Source organism: Drosophila innubila (assembly GCF_004354385.1).
Source record: "Drosophila innubila isolate TH190305 chromosome 2L unlocalized genomic scaffold, UK_Dinn_1.0 4_B_2L, whole genome shotgun sequence".
Classification (NCBI taxonomy): domain Eukaryota; kingdom Metazoa; phylum Arthropoda; class Insecta; order Diptera; family Drosophilidae; genus Drosophila; species Drosophila innubila.
The window spans coordinates 6,167,287-6,186,413 of NW_022995372.1; the positions used below are offsets into that span (position 1 = coordinate 6,167,287).

The 19,127-nt window shown below is 38.0% G+C and overlaps 3 protein-coding genes across 3 annotated transcripts; 1 reads left to right on the forward strand and 2 right to left on the reverse strand.

Annotated features, from left to right (window-relative positions):
* Positions 1 to 964: 964 nt before the first annotated feature.
* On the reverse strand, positions 965 to 11,842 carry LOC117780047 (histone acetyltransferase KAT7). Its single transcript, XM_034616425.1, has 7 exons — positions 10,146 to 11,842; positions 9,927 to 10,084; positions 9,492 to 9,864; positions 6,043 to 6,148; positions 2,048 to 2,205; positions 1,884 to 1,979; positions 965 to 1,336 (listed from the first exon to the last, which is right to left on the reverse strand). Exons 1-7 carry the CDS (start codon positions 11,643 to 11,645, stop codon positions 1,220 to 1,222), a joined length of 2,508 nt encoding a protein of 835 aa, XP_034472316.1. The 5' UTR covers positions 11,646 to 11,842; the 3' UTR covers positions 965 to 1,219.
* Positions 11,843 to 12,596: 754 nt separating this feature from the next.
* Positions 12,597 to 13,528, forward strand: LOC117780909 (SOSS complex subunit B homolog). The gene is made up of 2 exons (XM_034617603.1): positions 12,597 to 12,798; positions 12,885 to 13,528. The coding sequence occupies exons 1-2, from the start codon at positions 12,718 to 12,720 to the stop codon at positions 13,206 to 13,208; spliced, it is 405 nt and encodes a 134-aa protein (XP_034473494.1). The 5' UTR covers positions 12,597 to 12,717; the 3' UTR covers positions 13,209 to 13,528.
* Positions 13,405 to 17,604, reverse strand: LOC117780908 (probable trehalose-phosphate phosphatase C). The gene is made up of 4 exons (XM_034617602.1): positions 17,432 to 17,604; positions 17,042 to 17,366; positions 16,796 to 16,982; positions 13,405 to 13,882 (listed from the first exon to the last, which is right to left on the reverse strand). The coding sequence occupies exons 1-4, from the start codon at positions 17,494 to 17,496 to the stop codon at positions 13,629 to 13,631; spliced, it is 831 nt and encodes a 276-aa protein (XP_034473493.1). The 5' UTR covers positions 17,497 to 17,604; the 3' UTR covers positions 13,405 to 13,628.
* Positions 17,605 to 19,127: the final 1,523 nt, after the last annotated feature.

Below are 19,127 nucleotides of genomic sequence, written 5' to 3' on the forward strand. Positions count from 1 at the left end.
GTTTTATTAAACTGTAAATTGAAAAAAAAACTTTAAAATGAATAAAGAAAATAAATTATTAGAAAAAATTAAAACCGATTAAGATAACAGTGAAATATACATAATATATTGTTGCTGACGTGTTTGTTTTATACAAGCTAAGGAAAGCTAAACAATTAGGACAAGAATATTTTTTTTTTTTTAAATAAAAATCAAATTAAGGAAATTTTGCTTTTATTTAAGTGAAATAATTTACGTGATTGCCCTTAAATGTATTTATTAAATACCCAAAATGTATTTGTTTATTTTATGAAAGCTGCAAAGCAAACAATTCAACTGTAAATTGTAGAGGAAAACTTTTGACTATGCAAGCTTGCGTTTACCACAGTGCGAAGGATTGATGTCTGTGTCTGGCAGGCGACATTGTCGCTGACTGGTTGCTTGCCGCACTGCTGGCGTCGCTGCTGCTGCTGTCGCTGTCTCTGCTGCAGCTGCTGTTGCTGCTGCTGGTGCTGCTGCTGCTGCATATGCTTTTTGGCCATAAACGTGGCGTGCAGTCGCAGTGACTGCGTCCCTCTCTCTCTCTCCCTCTCTCGCTAACTCTCTGTCTCTCTCTCTTTGTGTGTGTGCAGTTTTTGTGTCTCTTCAGCCCCTGTCCGCCAGTGCGGTGCCTCTCTACCTGTCTGACGCTTTGTTTTTTGTGCTTTGGTATTGGTTTGGCGTTGCCGAGGAGTGTCTGGGGCGGCAATGTCAATGCGCTGCCGTTGCTGCCTTTCTGCCACTGCCACAGCCACAGCCACGGTTTGCACTTTTTTGCAAGGCGCTGTTGCTATACAAACTCCCTCTATTCCCCTCCCAGCTCTGGCCGAGCACCGCACCCAACCGCATCGACGGCTGCGTTGTAAACGCGTTGGCTTTTCATACCCGCTTCCATGATTCATCTTTTGATGAGCTCAGTGGCAACAAAATGAAATCTCAAGACAACTTCTTGCTTTTCAAGAATTTGTTCGCATCTTGAGTATATTTAAGTCAATATCAGAATCAGAATTTAGGAATTTTCACTATGAATATTGATACATACTATCAATTAGCTACCAACATATACAAATACAATTACAAATACTTGAGGTCTTAAGCACTATACATCAAATTAGTATCCAATCTCTATGCACAATTTTAATCGTAATTATTATTAGGAGGAGTCCACAAAGCACGTCGAGGAGTGCTTCCAACATCGTGGTTATGGTGATTCACTCGGTTGCGCCGGAATAAAAGGTTGCCAGCGCAGACAAGAGTCATCGATTTTGGGAAATGTTCCTCGACGCTTTACACGCTCCTCATACTCATCCAGCACATCCTGTAAAATTATTATATTTTATTAAGATACCTTACAGTTGGTCTAATAATTGTTTTGACAAAAAAACTTATTTAACCTAACGATTCTCTTCAGTTTTTATTTCTTATTTTTAATTTCTAAGAACTATTGGGAACTGTGATAAAACATTTTATAAACAGATAAGAAATATTAAACTTAAAAATCCATGAAAATGTTTGTTTTTCAAAATAATATATATTTAATTTTTCAATTGTCAAAAAAATGTAAATATATTTTTTAAATGGATCGTATAAAACTTGTTCTAACAAACGATATTAAAATAAATACAGCATGAAAGTGTATTTTTTTCCAGTAGTACACATATTTGTTTTTTTAATTTTAAAATTAGTTCAACCCAATAGATATGAACAATATGATCAATTCTTTTATTAACTTGTTCTTATACAAGTAATAAAAAAATACGAAAAAAATATAATATATTTTTTTGCAAAATGAAATATGTTAACTTTTTTGTGTAAAAAAATAACTTTACTAACTGTACAAATTCCTTATTGATCACATAACTCACCTGCTTTTTGAGCACTATATGCTTGCCCTTCCAGTATTTCATCATGCCCAGCGCCTGTAACGTGCTGACAATATCATAGGAGTATATGGCCATTTCCTGAAAAAAATTTCAGACGTATACATTTAATTTCTTCTATAGATCCTTTTTAAAGTTAGATTACCCACCTGTGAGACATCCTTGATGCAGAGTGTATTGCCGGAACGATTGCATAGATAGTCGAGCAGCACATCTTTCCAGTAGGAGCGATATGATATGAGTCCCAGATCGGATAGCGGCTTCTCTGGCGAACCAATTTTGCCCTCCACACGGGTTAGCAGATAGCCTGGTAAAAGTACATTAAACACATGCCCATAAGTATGCTATAGATAGAACTAGCTTTCAAGTTCCGGCGCATTATTTATGGTGACCAAGTTTGCACCGCCCTCAAACCTAACTATACAAAATTATACTGAACCCAACTCAGCGGTCTCTGTATGTTGTGTCTAGACAGGATTCCGCAAAGTGTGCGTTCCCAAGTGGGGGGAACGAGCCGACAACGTCGACGACGACGACGACAGCAACGCCGACGTCGCGACGGGCATTTAAACAGCGTTCTGGCGTGCATTCAACCCAAAAGCTCAACCCCCAAAGCTCGACGGCAGCGTCGACGTCGCCGTTGTCGTCGTCGTCTGGCGGCAGCAAGCAGCAACAATTCTCAAAGTCTAGATACCAACAACAGCAACAATGAGTGCAGCAAGTAAATCAACGAGGACGAGCCCGACGTGCCCTCACAACACGAAACCCACTGAGGCAGGCTCGGGAAAAAAAGCCAACGCACACACACAAACCCACACAGACACATTTAAGAGTACGCACACACACACACAAACAGACGCTAGACGCTCTCGACAGCAGACACAACTGCAACTGGTTGAGGTATAAGCCGAACCCTGTTGTTGTCGTTGTTCTTGTCGTTGCTGCTGCTGAAGCGAAAGGGAGGCTGAAGGGAAGGTACAAAGCGGCGTGCGAAAGCTTCAGTCGCGAATTTCTTGTTGTTGCTGTTGTTATTACATGGATTGCGTACAATGGGACAAGTTTATTTTTCATTCGAATTAAGTTATCCAAACTATAAATGGTAATTTTATAGGTTATCCCATGACCACATTAAGTGCGTAATTCTATTCTTTTCTAATTTAGCAATTTCCTATATTTATATATATTAATATATATATTTCAATTTGAATTTTTTTGTATACTTATTTTAAATGTAAATATGTTGAGAAATTAAGAAGGATAAGTTTTTTTAATAATGAAAATAAATTGGTGAAATGATAGAGTATGGTCCAAATAATTTGTAGTGAAAGGATGGTATAGCTCAGATAATTTAAATTAAATTTTGTAGAATTTAAGAAATTATGCTCGAAAAAGGAACAGCTGTTGGAATTTAGGCATAAAAAATAAAAAAAATAAAAAAGGCTATACCTAATTCTTCACTTTGTAACTTTTCTGTCCTACTGTAAGCTGTGTTAAGCTTTGACACTGCCGAAGGTGGAAAATTCACGTTTGCAATCGCATTTTGGTTGGCGTTTTGATTTCTTTTGCAACGTCGCTGCCGGCAGTCGCTCGTACTCCCTCTTCCTTCCCCCCCCTCACTCTATCTCTATCGCTCTTATGCTGTGTCTGCTTGACTCTGTCGTCCTGCGGGGGTGTGAGAGGCAACGTCGAGACGACTTTATCGATCGATGCTTGATTCGCATTGCTGGCCAAACTGCGCAATGTTGCATACTCAAAGGCGCATGCAGTTGTCCCGACTCGAGAACAACTTGCCACATTCAGTGAAATAAATACGTTTAGATTTTCACATAGTGAGAAACAATTAACAACTTTAGAATCTTAGTCAATTAGCGTTGCTCTAATTGTTGTTGTTGTTGTTGTTGCAACTGCAATTAGCAAAAGCTCATCGTTTACCGGGTATCCGATACTCGACTAACGTTAAGTGAGTCAGTCGTCTGCAGAGGACGACGCCCTTTCATTGTGACCTGCGCTGACCTTTGTTGTCTGCCGCCAATTGCGATGCTTGTGCTTCTACTTGTTGTTGTGGTTGTTGCTGTTTGTCTGCTACAGTTTTTCTTTTTTCTTTTTTTTTTTTAATTTTATTTGCAAGCTTTAAGCGCCAGCTGAAAAATGTTTTGTTTTAATTTTACTTGCTGAAAACCTTTGGTTTGAGCTTGATTTCATTAATTAATACATTAGCCGGTAGATAAGGGCGGACTCTATACATCATTGGCGACCCTCGTTGCTGTTGGCTTTTCTCCTTTATGCTTCTCATTTGCATATTGCGTGCATGCAGTTGTTACACCTGGCTATATTATGTACTTGCATACACTTACATACATAATTGTATGGCCATCTCGTTCGCTCGCTTCTCTGGGCTGGACGTTCGCTTTTGCTAATGAGGCAGACAGAGCAGACAGACAGAGCAGACTGCTACTGCACTCCGTACTCCGCCAGAGGGACACCTGCCCAATACAAAAGGGCAAACGCCACACATTTTGTAGGTTGTTGTTAACATTGACGAAAAACTGTTTGCTCTTGCACTCCCCACTCTCCACTTCCAAATTCTAAGCTCTCTCTAAACTCTCCACGCTCACTCCCTCTCTCGCTCTGACTCACTTACTGCTGCCTTGCTGTCTTCCTTTGTGTGTGTAAGGTCAATGTCGTTTCGTTCGTCCCCCCCCCACTACGCCTCTCTTTTGACTGGTTGGACACCCGCATTGCATGTATCGACTGTGTTATATAGAGACCGACGCCGTTGCCGTTGACGCCGTTTCCATTCATTCAAGCCGCCTATGACTCAAGTGAAGTCTCTGCTCAGAGTCTGGTCTGGGGTGTAATTCTTTATTTTTTTTTTCACATTTTTTGTAATATTATTATTTCTTTATGGTCTGGCGTTGTCTTCAGTCGGATTAATTTTAAACAATTTTGGTGGAAAAAATAAGTATGCTATAACGATAAAAATTACTTATGCGATGCATTACACACACACACTCACGCGCACACATAGATAAACATATACAGTCAGCTAAGAAAGTGTTTTGACAAAAGCAAAAATGTAATGACAAGAATATATATTTTTTATGGATTTTATTTATTATTAGTTAAAAACGCAAAATAATTTTCATTGCATGTAACTATTTTAAAAAATAAAAATGGAATTTTTATATTGTCAAAACATTTTCTAGACTCACTGTACATACACCTGCAGACCTTGGTCTACACTTAATTGATGCAGAAATTGCATGCTTCGCTCCGGAGAATGGAAAGCTAAGCTCGAATGGAGTTGAGTTGAGTCTGGCATGTTGACTTCTCTCATGCAATGATGATTAACTATATTGCACTAACTATGTACATACATACATACATGCATATAAAAATGCATATACACGTATCTATACCATATTTAAACCAATGACTCACACGCACCACTTAAATCGATAACCGAGTATCATTTTAATTCATCTGCAAATATTTTCAATTTTCTTTCTTTGTTCTAAATACTGTCATTAAGCGTTGTACAAGAAAAGCAGAAAAAATTGTTAAAACCAGCTGAATTTACACTTATCGCTCAAACAGTTGAAGCAGCAACTATTTAAAATAATTTGGATTAATCATTACAATCATTATCATAAACATATGCGGATATAAAGTGGTAATTCTTAAATAACTATTAAAGTTCTTGAAGAAAGCCAACTAAATTTTTCGGTGATTCCTTTAAAAGAAATTTTTTGAAAATTATCTAAATATTGAATTTGTATAGCATTATTAAATCAGATAAGAATAGCTCTAAAGTCATATGCTTTAGAAAGCTTATGTCTAGTTAAGGAGTATGATAGCTATATCAGAGATATTAAGAAATTAATGTTAAATTTAAAATTATCTCTTTGATAAAATTTAAGAACACATTAAAAACCTGGGCCTAGATATATTTCATTAAATGAGTCGCAACATTTGAAATATAAAATAATCTGTGCCTTTTCTTCAATTTTCTTAAATTTTTGTTCAATTTCATCTACTTGCAACGTTTTTTTTTTTGTTTCTTTTAAGCTCAACAACACCACCATTGCAACATTTTTTGTTTTGGTTTTTTAAGCGACTTTAATAATTACCCCGTTTTACTTACTGAAATCGATGAGTAGTCTGCCGTAGCCTTTGCGTTGATATGGGGGCAAGGTTAAAATACACGATACATTATAGAACGAGTTCTTTTCCTGCAGGAATGGTATATGCTGAAATCGATAAAAATGTGTGTACATTATTAGAAATTGTCTGAAAAAACTAAAATTCATATTTAAAAAAAAATATTTACATAAAAGCTGAGTTTTATTTTTTAGGGCCGGTGTTTCAATGTCTAGTTAAGGGGTTTGATAACTATATCACAGATATTTTGACGTGAAATGTATAGATATTAATGTCTAATTTGAAAATATCTCTTTGATAAAACTTAAGGAAACATTGAAAAACCCGCCCTGAAACTTATATTATTCAGGCCTGTTCCGGTTTTCCCTTTCGGCAAGATTTGTCGGAAGTGAACATCTTTAACCTGTTCTTATCTCAATCTGGAAATATTTTGCGTATTGTATTCACTGGTGTATTGAGCTGGTGACTTTAAGTCCAATAAAGTGATAAAATATAATTTTAAAATCTTATCCCAAATGCAACGTAAAAAATTCAATTTTTTGAAATCCGATAAAATAGGAAGTGAAAACCGGAATAGGCTTGAATATCTATAAATTTTGTGCTAAATTATCTTTCAAGTTTAGGTCCAATAAAATGAAGTCAAAAATAATAGTCATTGTATTTAAAAAAAAAGTTAAATAATAAAAAACTTCTAAGAATAATATGACAATTAAATCAATAGGTAAATACTTAACGCCACAAACATGCAGACAGACAAAAGTCAGGGACAGGTTATATATAGACAGAGAGACAGACATACAAATAGATATAGCATATAGCACATAGTAGACAGTTTTGGTTTGGGGGTTTGTCATTTATCGCTTCTAGCTTTTTTGGGGGTTCAATGACCACGCGACGAATCGATGCGAGAGACAGAGCGATAAAAAGAGATGGAAAATGCGTAGATATATAATAGTATATAGAAATATGGTAAATGGTATATGTATTTACAAATATATAAAATGGGGGGGTCTCTGTCACATACGCATATATCTGGAAATGGACTGGGAACTGCCAAAAAATGCGATGCTGTTGGGTGTGAATCCAAAAGACAACAATTCGCAAATTCGGAAATACATTTATGTACGAAATTCACTTTGTTGTTGTTTTTGAATTTTTCTTTGTTTTGCCGCGTCTGCCATGATGTCTGGGAACGCACATATGAAAGAGCGAGGGAATGAGGGGCTGGTGGAGAAGAAGGAGGGTGTGCTGGAGGCACAACTGTTTGGAGCAGGCGCACGAGAGACCAAAAGCGAGGTGCACGACCTCAATCGTATACGCCCCGGCAGAAAGGCAGCATCCATGTTGTCTGCCTGCCTGCCCCAATCCTTAACGTCTGGCTGCTGTCTGGGCTTGTGACTCCATGTGGCAAGCATTGCCGAAAATCATGCAAAGACAGAGAGCGAGAGAGAGAGTCATGTAAACTAGACACCCAAATAGCGTGTAGTGTGTGTAACCAGCTGCTGCTACTGCTCCTGGTTTGAGATGAATGGCAATACAGACAGGGATACAGATTGGGATTGGGATTCGGATTGAGACTGGGCAACTGTGCGCGACATGCGCAATTTGTAACACAAACCCAGTCTCTGTAAGCGCCCAAAAAACTTGTATGCAGCTGTGCAACTAGGTGGGGCACATTTGGGGGGCATTCTCGGCACTCTCGCGTTCAGGGGGAGGTCAAGAAACCTCGTGCACATGGCGGGGACAATATACGAGCATACTTTGTTTTTTTTTTCATTCTTTTTTTATTTCCATTCCTTTGCCAGCTGAAGTTCTTTTTGTTGTTGTTGGGACTGCTGGGGAAATGTGACACGCCTGCCACGCCTCTGATAGTGTCAGCTTATTTACCCCAACATCCAAAGTAGCATCATCTTCTCAGTCTCAGCCACTGAGTCGCAGTTGACAAAACAATTTTTGGGTATGGTCAAGGAATGCCAAATGTCTGGCAATATACTACGTACTATAGTACGTATAGTTATGTACATAGCTCCCTATGTATTACACGAGATGAGATGAGGTGTCTGCATCTGCATCTGCTTCTGGGCATGGGTCTGTAGACTGTCTAAGCTGAGTCTCTCTCTCTATCTCTGCAGTCTGTGCTGCAGACACAAAAGAATCATAAAACTGTGAAATGGTATTATTCAATTTGATTGCAAATAACAACTAAAGCTCTCAAAAGTTTCTAAGAAAAAAACTCGACACTAAAAAAACAGCTATTCATATATTTAAACTAAGTGCTTTTGATATAATTTTAAGAAGTATTTTACAAAAAAAAATTAAAATTATGTAATATGTTGAGAAATAAAACAAAATTAGCATGTTGAATAAAATGTAAATAAGGAAGTTTGTTATATTGAGGTCTTTATTGAAAACTATATTCAAATTTAGAACACATTATTGTGTTAGGCTAAACAGTTATTCTTTCTTTGAAAAGCTACAAAAATGTGAAAGATTACGATCAGGAAATAACACCGGGACCGGGACCGGAATCGTTAAACGAAAATTTTAAACTTAACCTTTCACTTTTAAACAACTGTTTAACTACTTTTGACTTATCAAAAACCTAGATCCAAAGTCTGATCAACTTCAAACTGTCATAACTTTATCAAAACTCAACGAATTGCAAGCGGAATTTTTTTTGATCATGGTTTGGCCTCTGAATTCTTTCTGCACTCAAATTTTTTAAGCTAGTTCACAAAATTTTTTTACCCTTGATTTTGATATTCCGATGCATTGGAATTTTGTAATTTAAAAGTTTTAAATCGAAAATTTACACTTTTAATTAACTCCTTTTACCGTATTTAACATAAAACCACACTTAGTCCTTGAGGCCTTTAATTTTCTTGGAAAAAATCATGCCAAATTGGACAAAAATTTTACTTGTAAAGTTAAATAGGTCAAAGGATCGGCCAATTTCAAACTTTCATAACTTTGTCAAAACTTAACCGATTTTTAAGCGGAATGTCAATTTTATCATGGTTATATAAATTTTTTGTGCGTTCAAGTTTAATTAATTTAGCTAAAAAAAAATATGTTCTTCTGTTTTCATACCAAACTGAAGAAAAATTTTGACATGAAAAGTTGCTAGATCCAAAGTCTGACCAACTTCAAACTGACATAACTTGAGTAAAAAGCAACGGATTTTCAATCGAAATGTCATATATTTAATTGTTTGGCCAATTAATTAAGTCTGCATTAAAATTTTATTAATTTTGTCAAAATAATTTTATTTTGCCAGCATTTGATTTGTCTTGTTTAATTGCAAATGAACAATGTCTAAGTAATTATATCTCTGTTTGAATTATATATCACAAATAAAGCACTTTTAATACTATACTAATATAGAGCACCATCAAGTCCTCTATTAAATTAAAGTTTAAGGGAGAAACTCACTTTGCTAAAATAGCCGACAATGTGACAGCCATCGACATCGGCCAAGGTCATGATGTAGAAGAGAAACGGCTCCACGTCATAGTAGAGCGTCTTGTGGTCCAGGAAGAACTTGGCCAGCAGGCAGAGATGCTGACAATATTGCTTATAACGTTTGCCATCCACTTGCCACACTTGCAACTTGCCCTTGCGATAGATTTCATCGCCAGGCGGATGACGCCACACACATTTCTCAGCATGACGTTTGATGCCCGTCTCCGATTTCTGATAGCGCAGGCAAAACTCACAAATGTACATCTTGGGCAGGCGAGCAGCATCATCCGGATATGGAGATTGATACCAGACTTTCATTTTGTACTTGCCCATGCTGATGTATCTGTAAGAGAGAGAAGGTAAAATGATGGATTTGTATAAGGAATCGTAGTGGAGCCAGCATACTTGATGCCCTTGCCCACAGGCAGATCCTTGAGCTCATCCTCAATGCGCTCGGAGGCCTGAGCTTGCGCCTCGCGAAACAGCTGCAAATCATAGTCGGGCACCAGGCCCGCCAGATTCGGTTCGCGGTCCTCATCCGTGCAGTCTTTGTCCAGCTTGACCTGGTTAAAAGATAAAGGAAGCGATTAATGAGATTCTAGACATGATTTGGTTAATAGCTACCTTGTCATTCAAAAAGTTGTTGCTAATGGGCCGAAAATTAGCACGAGATTCGCGTATTTTGGCCAGAAATTCTCGTTGCTCGGTCGTCAGGGATTTGAGATTGCTGTTCTGATTTCCCGGCGCGCTGACAATGTTGATGGGCAACTTGAGACGCTGCTCGTTGCGCAGCTTTCGTTCATTGGCACGCTCCTTGCACTCCGAGGCGGACATGTTGTGATAAATGGGGCAGGCCTCTGGTAGAAAGTGTCTGTCCAGGTTGCCGCTCAAATGGCCAGAGGAATCGCAGCCCTCGATGGGACACTTCTTCTCCAGCTGCACAGCCGGCGAGACTGGACGCGATTTGAGGCAACTCAATACTCCGCTTTCCTTTTTCACCTTGCACTTGGTGCTGCTGCTGCTGTTGCTGCTGTTGTTGTTGCTGTTGCTGTTGAGACCGGCAGCTGTGGCGGATTTCTTAGCTGGACTCTTGGACAGCACACGCTGTTTGTCATCCTCCTCCTGATCGAGATCTGCATCCGATTCCGTTTCACTGCCCGGTTTCGGTTGCTGCTGCTTGGAGCGTCGCATGCTTAGGGAACGTGTAAGCTTTCTCATCGGATTCGCCTTGTCTTTGCGCTCCTCCTCGCTGTCTCCTGCTGCTCCTCCTCCGACTGCTCGCTTGCCCTTGGCATTTGATTTGCCCGTTGGCGGCTGTGAGCTGTAGGAATTGCTGGAATCTGTGCCCTCCGATTCACTTATGGAGCTCGTCTCCGAGCCACTGCCGCTGTCGGATTCATCGCTGCCATCGCTGCTTCTGCTCTTGCCACGTCGCGATGTCGTTGGCCCATTCTTATTGATACTGTTGCTGTTGTTGTTGCTGCTGCTGCTCGTCTTGGCCTGCAGCGCCTTGGCGCGCATTTGCTTGGCCCGCACAGCCGTCGCCGTGCTCGCCAGCTTCAGCGGCACTTTGCGTCCATTTTTCACCTCTCTGTGTGATTCGTCGGTGCTGTTCGAGGAGGAGCTTAAAGAGGGTCGCTTATTGTCCCCATTGCGCTGAGACGGGTTATTGCTTTTGCTTGGCTTGGCCGCTGCTAATCCCCCAGCTGTCTGCTTTGGCGCCGTGGTCGTCGAGGGCTTCCTTCGGGCTGCAGCTGTGGCCACCGTATTGTTCATTGTACGTGGATTCTTCTTGGCTGGCGGCGCATCGTCGTCGTCGTCGTCATCATCGTCGCTGGAAAGGCCGCCATTACGTTGATTGCTGGCCGCCACCACAGAACGCACCTTGCTCGCTGCCGACGTCAACGCGGTGCTTCCTGCGCCCTTTGGCTTTTCATTATCCATTGGAATTTTGCGTCGCACTGCGCTTTGTTGTGTTTTTGTCTGTTGTGGCTTCTCCTCGGGACCCGCAACGTCGGTGCTACTACTGTCGGTGTCTGAGGAGCTGCCTGTGTCCGTGCAACTGGAAGATCCACTGGATGATGTGCTTCCAGACGTGGAGCTCGAGCTACTCCCACTTTCCATGTTGATCAACTATTTATATATATATTTATCAGTCGCTTAGACTTAAATTCTTTCTTTCTCTGCTAACAACGTCAATAACACGCTCCGCTTGAATTACTTTTAAGTGTATTTATTTATCAAGCATTAATTTGCAAAATTCTCTTCTGTTTATATTAGTTTTTTGAAAGACGTTGCCACCTAGCAGAAACAAGATTACATCTTATTTAAGGTCTGGCAACCCTTCTGTTCAAGATTTTTTGCTAGAATTTGATCCAATTTCGGATATTTTTTTAAAACTAATTATGTAATTTCCTTATCCGAGGGGTAGGAGCAGACGTGTTCATAAAATTAAATAATATATTCCTAATTAAGAAAAACTAACTAAAAATTAGTTCTCATTTGAATGTTGCCCTGTCAATTTTTGTCACCGGAAATTGTTCCGATTAATTTCGACTCATCGCCAGATGACCAGCCCATGAACTAAATGAATGAACGAGTGAGCTTATTCAGCAAATTGAACTTATAATCTGAACTCAAATATTTAACTGAGTTCCAAACTAGTTCACAGTGGCGTTCAGCGCGCTCACAGCCCTGCCATGTTGCAATACTATGCTAAGATTTGATATGTTAATGTATTGTAGGCTAGTTATATATATTTTTAAATTGTAAGTGTAGTAATTTTAATAAAGTTACATTAGAAATGCAGCCATTATTGTTCGAAAAATAAAACTAATGTGTCTTCAAAAGTGTTGAAGAGAGCGTTTAGCGAATTAATTTTAATAAAACATACAGATCAAGACGTAATTTGATAAGACCGTAATTCACATTATCTAATTAACTTTTAGTACTAATAATTTATTTTGTAACAATTAGCATTCACATTTCATAATACGTCACTGCTCTCCGGCAATGTTATTCAAAACAAGTAACAGCTATTAAAATATCGCTCATCTCTAATCACCGCTCAGCTGTTTTAATGCGTTTGTTTATGTGATATGTGCACTTAAAGTTGGCGTCCAATTAAAACATAATTTCAACAGAAACTATTGAACGCATCGAATTTACTACTAGAGAATTAAATCGTTTTCTGATCATGTATAACGCCGAATGTATAGCTATCAAGGATATTAAGCCCGGACTGAAAAACATAAATGTTATTTTCATAGTGCTTGAGGTCTGCTTAAGTTATCGATAACAATTTGAAGAAAAGACAATTTTGCTGTATCTTGTTTATATTAATTGTATCTGATTTGTTGACAGGTGGGTGTAGCCACGGTGACCAAGGAGAATCGGGAGGTGCGCAATTTCAAAGTAGGCGATCCCACAGCCAGCATTAATGTGTCCATTTGGGACGAGCCGGGAAAGCTGATAACGCCCGGCGATATCGTAAGACTGACCAAAGGATATGCGTCCATTTGGCGCCACTGTCTCACCCTGTATTCCGGCAAGAATGGTGAGGTCTTCAAAGTGGGCGAATTCTGTATGATCTTCAATGAGGCGCTTAACATGAGTGAACCGAAAAGAGCCGATCCCCAGGCGCCCGCACCCCAAGCCGGCATGGTAGCCGTACAAACTCCGCTGTGACGCCAGTGGGCGTGGTTGCCGGCGCTGTGCAGCCAGCTGTGAATCCGACACCCGTCGTGGTTGTGCCACCAACCATAGTGAAGCAAGCGGCACGAGGAGGACGCACAGGAGCCGCTCGATCTGGAGCCATGAAAGCAGATCGCAGATAAGGAATCAAATAACAATAGCTTAAGGGAACAGCCTCTAAGCAAATTAATTATTAAAGTACGTGACTGTTTTATTGCGAATCGTAGACAAGAGAAAAGCATACAAACATATATAATAGTAATTATAATATTAATGTGAAATAAAAAACATTGTATTTTTGTTTTACAAGCCAACTAAAGATGTTTTTCATATATATGTGTTTGTTTGTTTGTTCGTGTGTGTTTTTATGTGTGTATGTGTGGAATTAGCTTAAGCTACAGCTGGACACAAAGCTTATGCCTTCTTCTTCTTCTCGTAGTAGGCCTGAACAGCTTTCAGCAACCATCCAACTTCCTCAACGGTCTTGATCTGATAATTGGCATAGGTCTTCAGCGTTGGCAGCTCCGAAACGCGGAAGGTCTTGCCAATGCCATGCAGCACCTTAATGGCATCCTCATCGGTGGTATCATCGCCCACATAGATGATCTTCAGGTTCTTGGCCCAATCGGCATCGAAGTGCTTCTCCAGAATCATCTTGGCGCCCTCACCTAAAAAGGAAGCGAATTTTAAAGCAGGATTTCACGGAAGAAAATTATAACTACAACAAATGTTGGTGCTTAATTTAAATTTTTTTTCTATTGAAGGAATTTGTAGATTCCTCGCTTATAGTTTTTTTTAAAGTATAAAAATAAGTGCATTTTTAAAACAGAATGCTGAAAGCAATTTAAAAATTCTATAAATGTAAGTGACGCTAATTAGTTTTAGATTGATTTCTATAATCTAGGAACCTAGACTCTTAATATGACTATAGTTTTAGAATATAAATTTGTAAAAAATATGTATACAGGGTTGTTCCTGAAATACAAACCAACCGAAAACCAGCCACAAATGTATGGATTTTTGTTTGGTTTGTTTTTCTGTATTTTATAAAAGACTTGACTAATATATTTAATTGGAAAGTACGATTACTCTCTTAGTTCGTTCCTACATTAAAGTCCATAATCCGGAATCTTTCGAGTTTTTCAAAAAAGTTTTCTAATTTGAGAAAATTTAATTAATATATTAGCCCATTTAATAATCAAATTTTTTCATTCATATTCCTGGATACTAAAATGTAATGTTTATACGGATAAGAAAGTCTATAGAATACTGTTTGAAGTAAATCTAAAATAATTGTAAAATTAATTTTTGGTATTGTTTTGGAACACCCGATGATATATTCATATACATATATATATACCATACTAGCTGGATAAATTGATCTCCAGTTTATAAACACCGATGAAAGTGTGGCAAAACAACAAATATTTTTTTCTTCCAATATTTTGAATCGTTCACTCGCTATATATAAATTAAAAACCGCCTGCAGTGCCAAAGAAAGTGGAAAGAGATTTTATCTATCTATATCATTATGTTTGTCTGTATGTATCATCTAGGCATTATTTTTAGTCGGTTGCGTGGGCGTGGAGTGAACAAATTTTGTTTGGCCTGCGGCCCGTCAAGTAAATTGTGCGCAAGCCACAATTTCAAATCATTCAACTAGGTACAGACATCTACTATAGAAATATATGAATATGTACAACAGTTTGCTATATATGATCACACACATATATATATATATATATATATATATATATATATATATATGTTTTTAAAGTGTGTTTGCCTTTTGATTATTTTAATTATGCTGGCTTCTGTTTTTTTGTTGTTTGTTGTTTATTTTGCTCGCTATTAACGCTACATTTTTGTTTAATTGATGACGCATTAGTCTCCCGTCTGCGTTCCCGACACGTCCCGTCCGATCTCCCGTCTCGTCCCGATCTTAAGTATTGCATTTTCTTTTCAGACGGCACCAACAATTCTCTCTTTTGTTGCCATTTCAAATGCGCTTGTCAGCTTTTCATTTTTAAATTTTTCACGAAAAAATAAAAATAATAAATACAGCGATCCGCCTTGAATTATTTTTTTTTTCATTTCTTTTTTTTTTTTTGTTCTATGCAATATTTTTCCACTAGGAATTTATTGCTCCCGCAGCCGAATCGCAGGCAGAATCATAATTAATTTTTATTAGCCAGCCGTAAATATTTTTTGTCTTTTGAATTATGCATATTTTTCGCGGCTCATTGGTAATGTCGCCTATTTGACAAAATATTTGTGGATCGTTTTGGAATACTTTGTCGCGGTTGCATTCTATTTAATATGGAATATGTGATCATCATGTGATCTTTTTAGAGCTTAAGTGTGCTGAGAGGAATTTATTTAGTGAAGTAATTGCGGAAATTGCACAAAAATTGTACATATTGTTTTAATGAAAGTTTGACTTCATCGAGAAAACTATAAAATGGAATATTATATACCTAAATCTGAGTAATAGTCTTTCTATATATGCCAACATTAATTGACATATGTTTTTGAAGCATCGCATCATTAGTAGAAGATGGTTCGCATTAGTTGCGCTTAGTTTGTGTTCTTTAAAAATGCTATTTATCCTCATTATAATTACATATGTATCCGGTATATACTGAAGTGAAAATAATCTTTGCGAATTTATAAATATAAATTTTGATTACTTTGGACTTATTTATAATGAATTCATCTTTCTATTCTGAAAGTATCATGTCGATCAGAGAATCAATATTGAAGTTATTCCTTTTAATGGGGATGGGTCTAGAAATGGTTACAAAAGTGCACTGCTTTCAGTTACAATCACTCGAAATGCAAGCAGTGTAAAGCAGTTAGCTTACACTGATGGTGCTGTAGTAGATCTATAGATAGGGCATCTCTTTCTATTAAAAGCGCAAAATTTTCCTATGCCCAAGACTGCAGACAGACAAAAACCGTCAAAATGTATTATTTTTAAAATGAAAGCGAAATTTTAAATGAGAAATTACAGTGATTTGTTAATTTATCATCGAGATGAATAAATATTTGTATATTCTAGATATAGATAGATAGATATATATGTTAATAAGTGTATATATAGATACGTTCAGGAGGTGGCGCGCTTTTGACATCAGTTTTCGCTCTGCTTGTTTGTCAAGAGTGGCCCCAACAACCAAAAAGTGAGAGACATTTTTAAACGCTGACTGCGACGACAGTCGACACAAATTTCTTAAAAGATTTTAGATTTTCATTTTCGTAGAGAGGACTATTCTATTTTGTAAACGCCCACATTCCACCACGAGGGAAATATGAAATTTTGCGCCCGTTCTCTATAGGAAATAATTATATCTGTAGCAATAATTAAATCATCGAAGCGTCGCGTTCGTAATCGAATTGTTTTCGAACAGGTGCCGACGACAGAAACCGACAGCCAATGGGCGTCAACAGTTGGCCAAAAATCGAATAGATATATATATATATATCGAAATCGCATATATAGATAATACATATTGAATGGATTAGTTTGAAATTGATTTATGGTTAGTCAAATATTTTTCCTGCCCCCTTTTCAGACTAACCTTTGTCCCAGTTGACGCGGGGCTTTCCCTCCAGAGCGTAGGGAGTCTCAATAAGCTGGAATCCATGGGACTGAATCAGACCCTTGGCCTCGGCGATCAGCTTGGCCTTCAGCTTATCGGTGACACCCTTATAATGATAGGTCACCGAAATTTTCTTATCCTCCACCCAGGCGCCGGAGCAGACAACCTAAGCAAATTAATGGTCTTAACTTTAAGGTTTTTATAATAACTATTTTGCAAACTTACCTTCTCCTTAAGCTCGGCAACCAGCTTGTTGTGCTTCTCGAGCAGTTCCTCGGGCATTTCGATCTTGAACTTCTTGCCAGAGGGATATTCAACCTCCAGACCATGATTACCAGCATAGGTAACATTGGGGAATTTTAGATGGTTCTTAATTTCACTAAGTTCGCGACCGGAGAAAACACACATAAAGATTTTCTCATTGGCAGCCAATTTCTTAATATTGATTTCCGTATCTTTGGGCATAACGGACAGCTCCTCGGTCAAAGGGGCAAGTGTGCCATCGTAATCCAGCAAGAGGACAACCTGATCCTTATCGGGTGTAATGAAACTAATACCATAACATTTCTAGTTAGATAGAAGTCAAAGAAGGAAGAAGATAAATCTTTAGTTTACCCCTCGAGAGCCTTGACGTAATCCTCCTCCTTCTTCAAGAGCGGGGCCTTCTTTTGCTCAGCCATTTTTGATTTAGACTAGCTAGTACTCTATAATATATTGTATCTACCGGAAACTGTGCGACGTGCTGGACGTTCCTCGACCGACTTAATACTAATGCCCAAGACGCGCCAACGAAAGCCCCATGCCAAAGAATCTACATATATGCAAGATCAACCAAAAATTACACACACTCTCTCTCTGCCCATCTTTTCTCTCGCTCTCTCTTCGCTGAGTGTGGCAACTTTGGCCGTTGAACAAATCTTGGCCAAGTAATAGCGCACGTTATTTATGAGATATATGCGCATAAAAAAGCACATACCATAATGGATCTTTAAATACATACATATGAACTTATATAAATGTGTGAGTGTGTGTGTGTCTGTTTTGTATATATAGCGTCAGATTGACATCTATATAGCGTATACATGTATACGTGTAGGCTCATAACTACAGCGAGTGGTTGGCACGATCGTTCACGATGTCTTTATGCACCTTCCACTGAGATCGTTTCATGTTTTTGGACTCATCTCCGTTGACACACTTCTCTGTACTCAACAATCAACATACTAGCCAGATGCTGCTATGAATAATATGAGTATACAAGTATATTCATCAATTTTGACTCTGACTTGCTTTGACAGGGTTCATTCATTCATGAATCAGGTGTTCTCCTAACAATTTATTATCAGCAGTTCGTCTGTCTATTATTTCTTCAACCGCAGCGGAAGTCTCTTCGTGTGATCTGCTTAACTAGATTGATTTGGCATATCCTTCACAATAAAGCTTGTCTATGTGTTACACAGATTTGAAACAAGTATAGAGGAAAAGTCATACTAAAATATAACAATTATTTAACCAAGTACAAAAACCTCTAGATTTTCTGAAAATCATAACGAAGATTACACAATTGACTACCCTGTCCAGATGTCCTTTTAATGGACAACCTTGAAGACAATTTACCCAAAGGATTTAGTTAAAGCCGATTGATAAAAATCTCTACTCGGTGATTAAATAAATATTTTTTTTAATATCATTTCAAAATATACAAATGATAAAATGTAGATCCACTGATCCCGAGCAACTGAATTTTCCATTTTACTTGTCATAAGTGGAGTTGCCCTTTCTAAATTTCGGCATTTCAGTTTGTGTTTTTAGTTATTGTACGTTCTAAGGCGTAGAATCTAAGCCTACGCATAAATATGTAACTAGCCAGTCCTAAAGGTTAAATTCGAGTGCACGCGACATTACAATACCCTGTCCCATTTAAAAAAAAATAATTTTGGTTATAAGCAATGTACGAAAACACGAACATACACCATAAGCTTAAAAAGTATCCGAGCTTTGAAATTAACTACGGAGTTAACAATAACATACAGACATACATTTAGTGCTTCTATAGTAGTCACGTCTCCTGTTCCTCCCCGAACAGGGAATAAACAAAAGTAACAAGTGGTAAAATACACCCAAAAAATTACCCACCCAATCCATTATTATTTTTTTTTTATAGATATGACGAAAAATTTCGAATTTCAATAACATTTTAGTTTTAAACCAAGAGGAGTTGTACAACAATAAATTATTTTAAAATTTTTTAAAGAATATGTGGTGAAGAAACTATGCTATTTATTTCTCAAATTTGTTAATATGATTATTA

What these genes read in the sequence shown, in the direction of transcription:
- LOC117780047 (XM_034616425.1), bottom strand. Translation starts at nt 11,645, where the DNA reads ATGGAAAGTGGGAGTAGCTCGAGCTCCACGTCTGGAAGCACATCATCC. An exon ending in ACAACTTTTTGAATGACAAG is followed by an intron (nt 10,085 to 10,145) that starts GTAGCTATTAAC and finishes TCTTTTAACCAG; the next exon opens with GTCAAGCTGGACAAAGACTG. An exon ending in ATATAGTGCTCAAAAAGCAG is followed by an intron (nt 1,337 to 1,883) that starts GTGAGTTATGTG and finishes ATAATTTTACAG; the next exon opens with GATGTGCTGGATGAGTATGA.
- LOC117780909 (XM_034617603.1), top strand. Translation starts at nt 12,718, where the DNA reads ATGTATAACGCCGAATGTATAGCTATCAAGGATATTAAGCCCGGACTG. An exon ending in TTATTTTCATAGTGCTTGAG is followed by an intron (nt 12,799 to 12,884) that starts GTCTGCTTAAGT and finishes ATTTGTTGACAG; the next exon opens with GTGGGTGTAGCCACGGTGAC.
- LOC117780908 (XM_034617602.1), bottom strand. Translation starts at nt 17,496, where the DNA reads ATGGCTGAGCAAAAGAAGGCCCCGCTCTTGAAGAAGGAGGAGGATTAC. An exon ending in TACGTCAAGGCTCTCGAGGG is followed by an intron (nt 17,367 to 17,431) that starts GTAAACTAAAGA and finishes TTATGGTATTAG; the next exon opens with TTTCATTACACCCGATAAGG. An exon ending in TTGCCGAGCTTAAGGAGAAG is followed by an intron (nt 16,983 to 17,041) that starts GTAAGTTTGCAA and finishes TAATTTGCTTAG; the next exon opens with GTTGTCTGCTCCGGCGCCTG.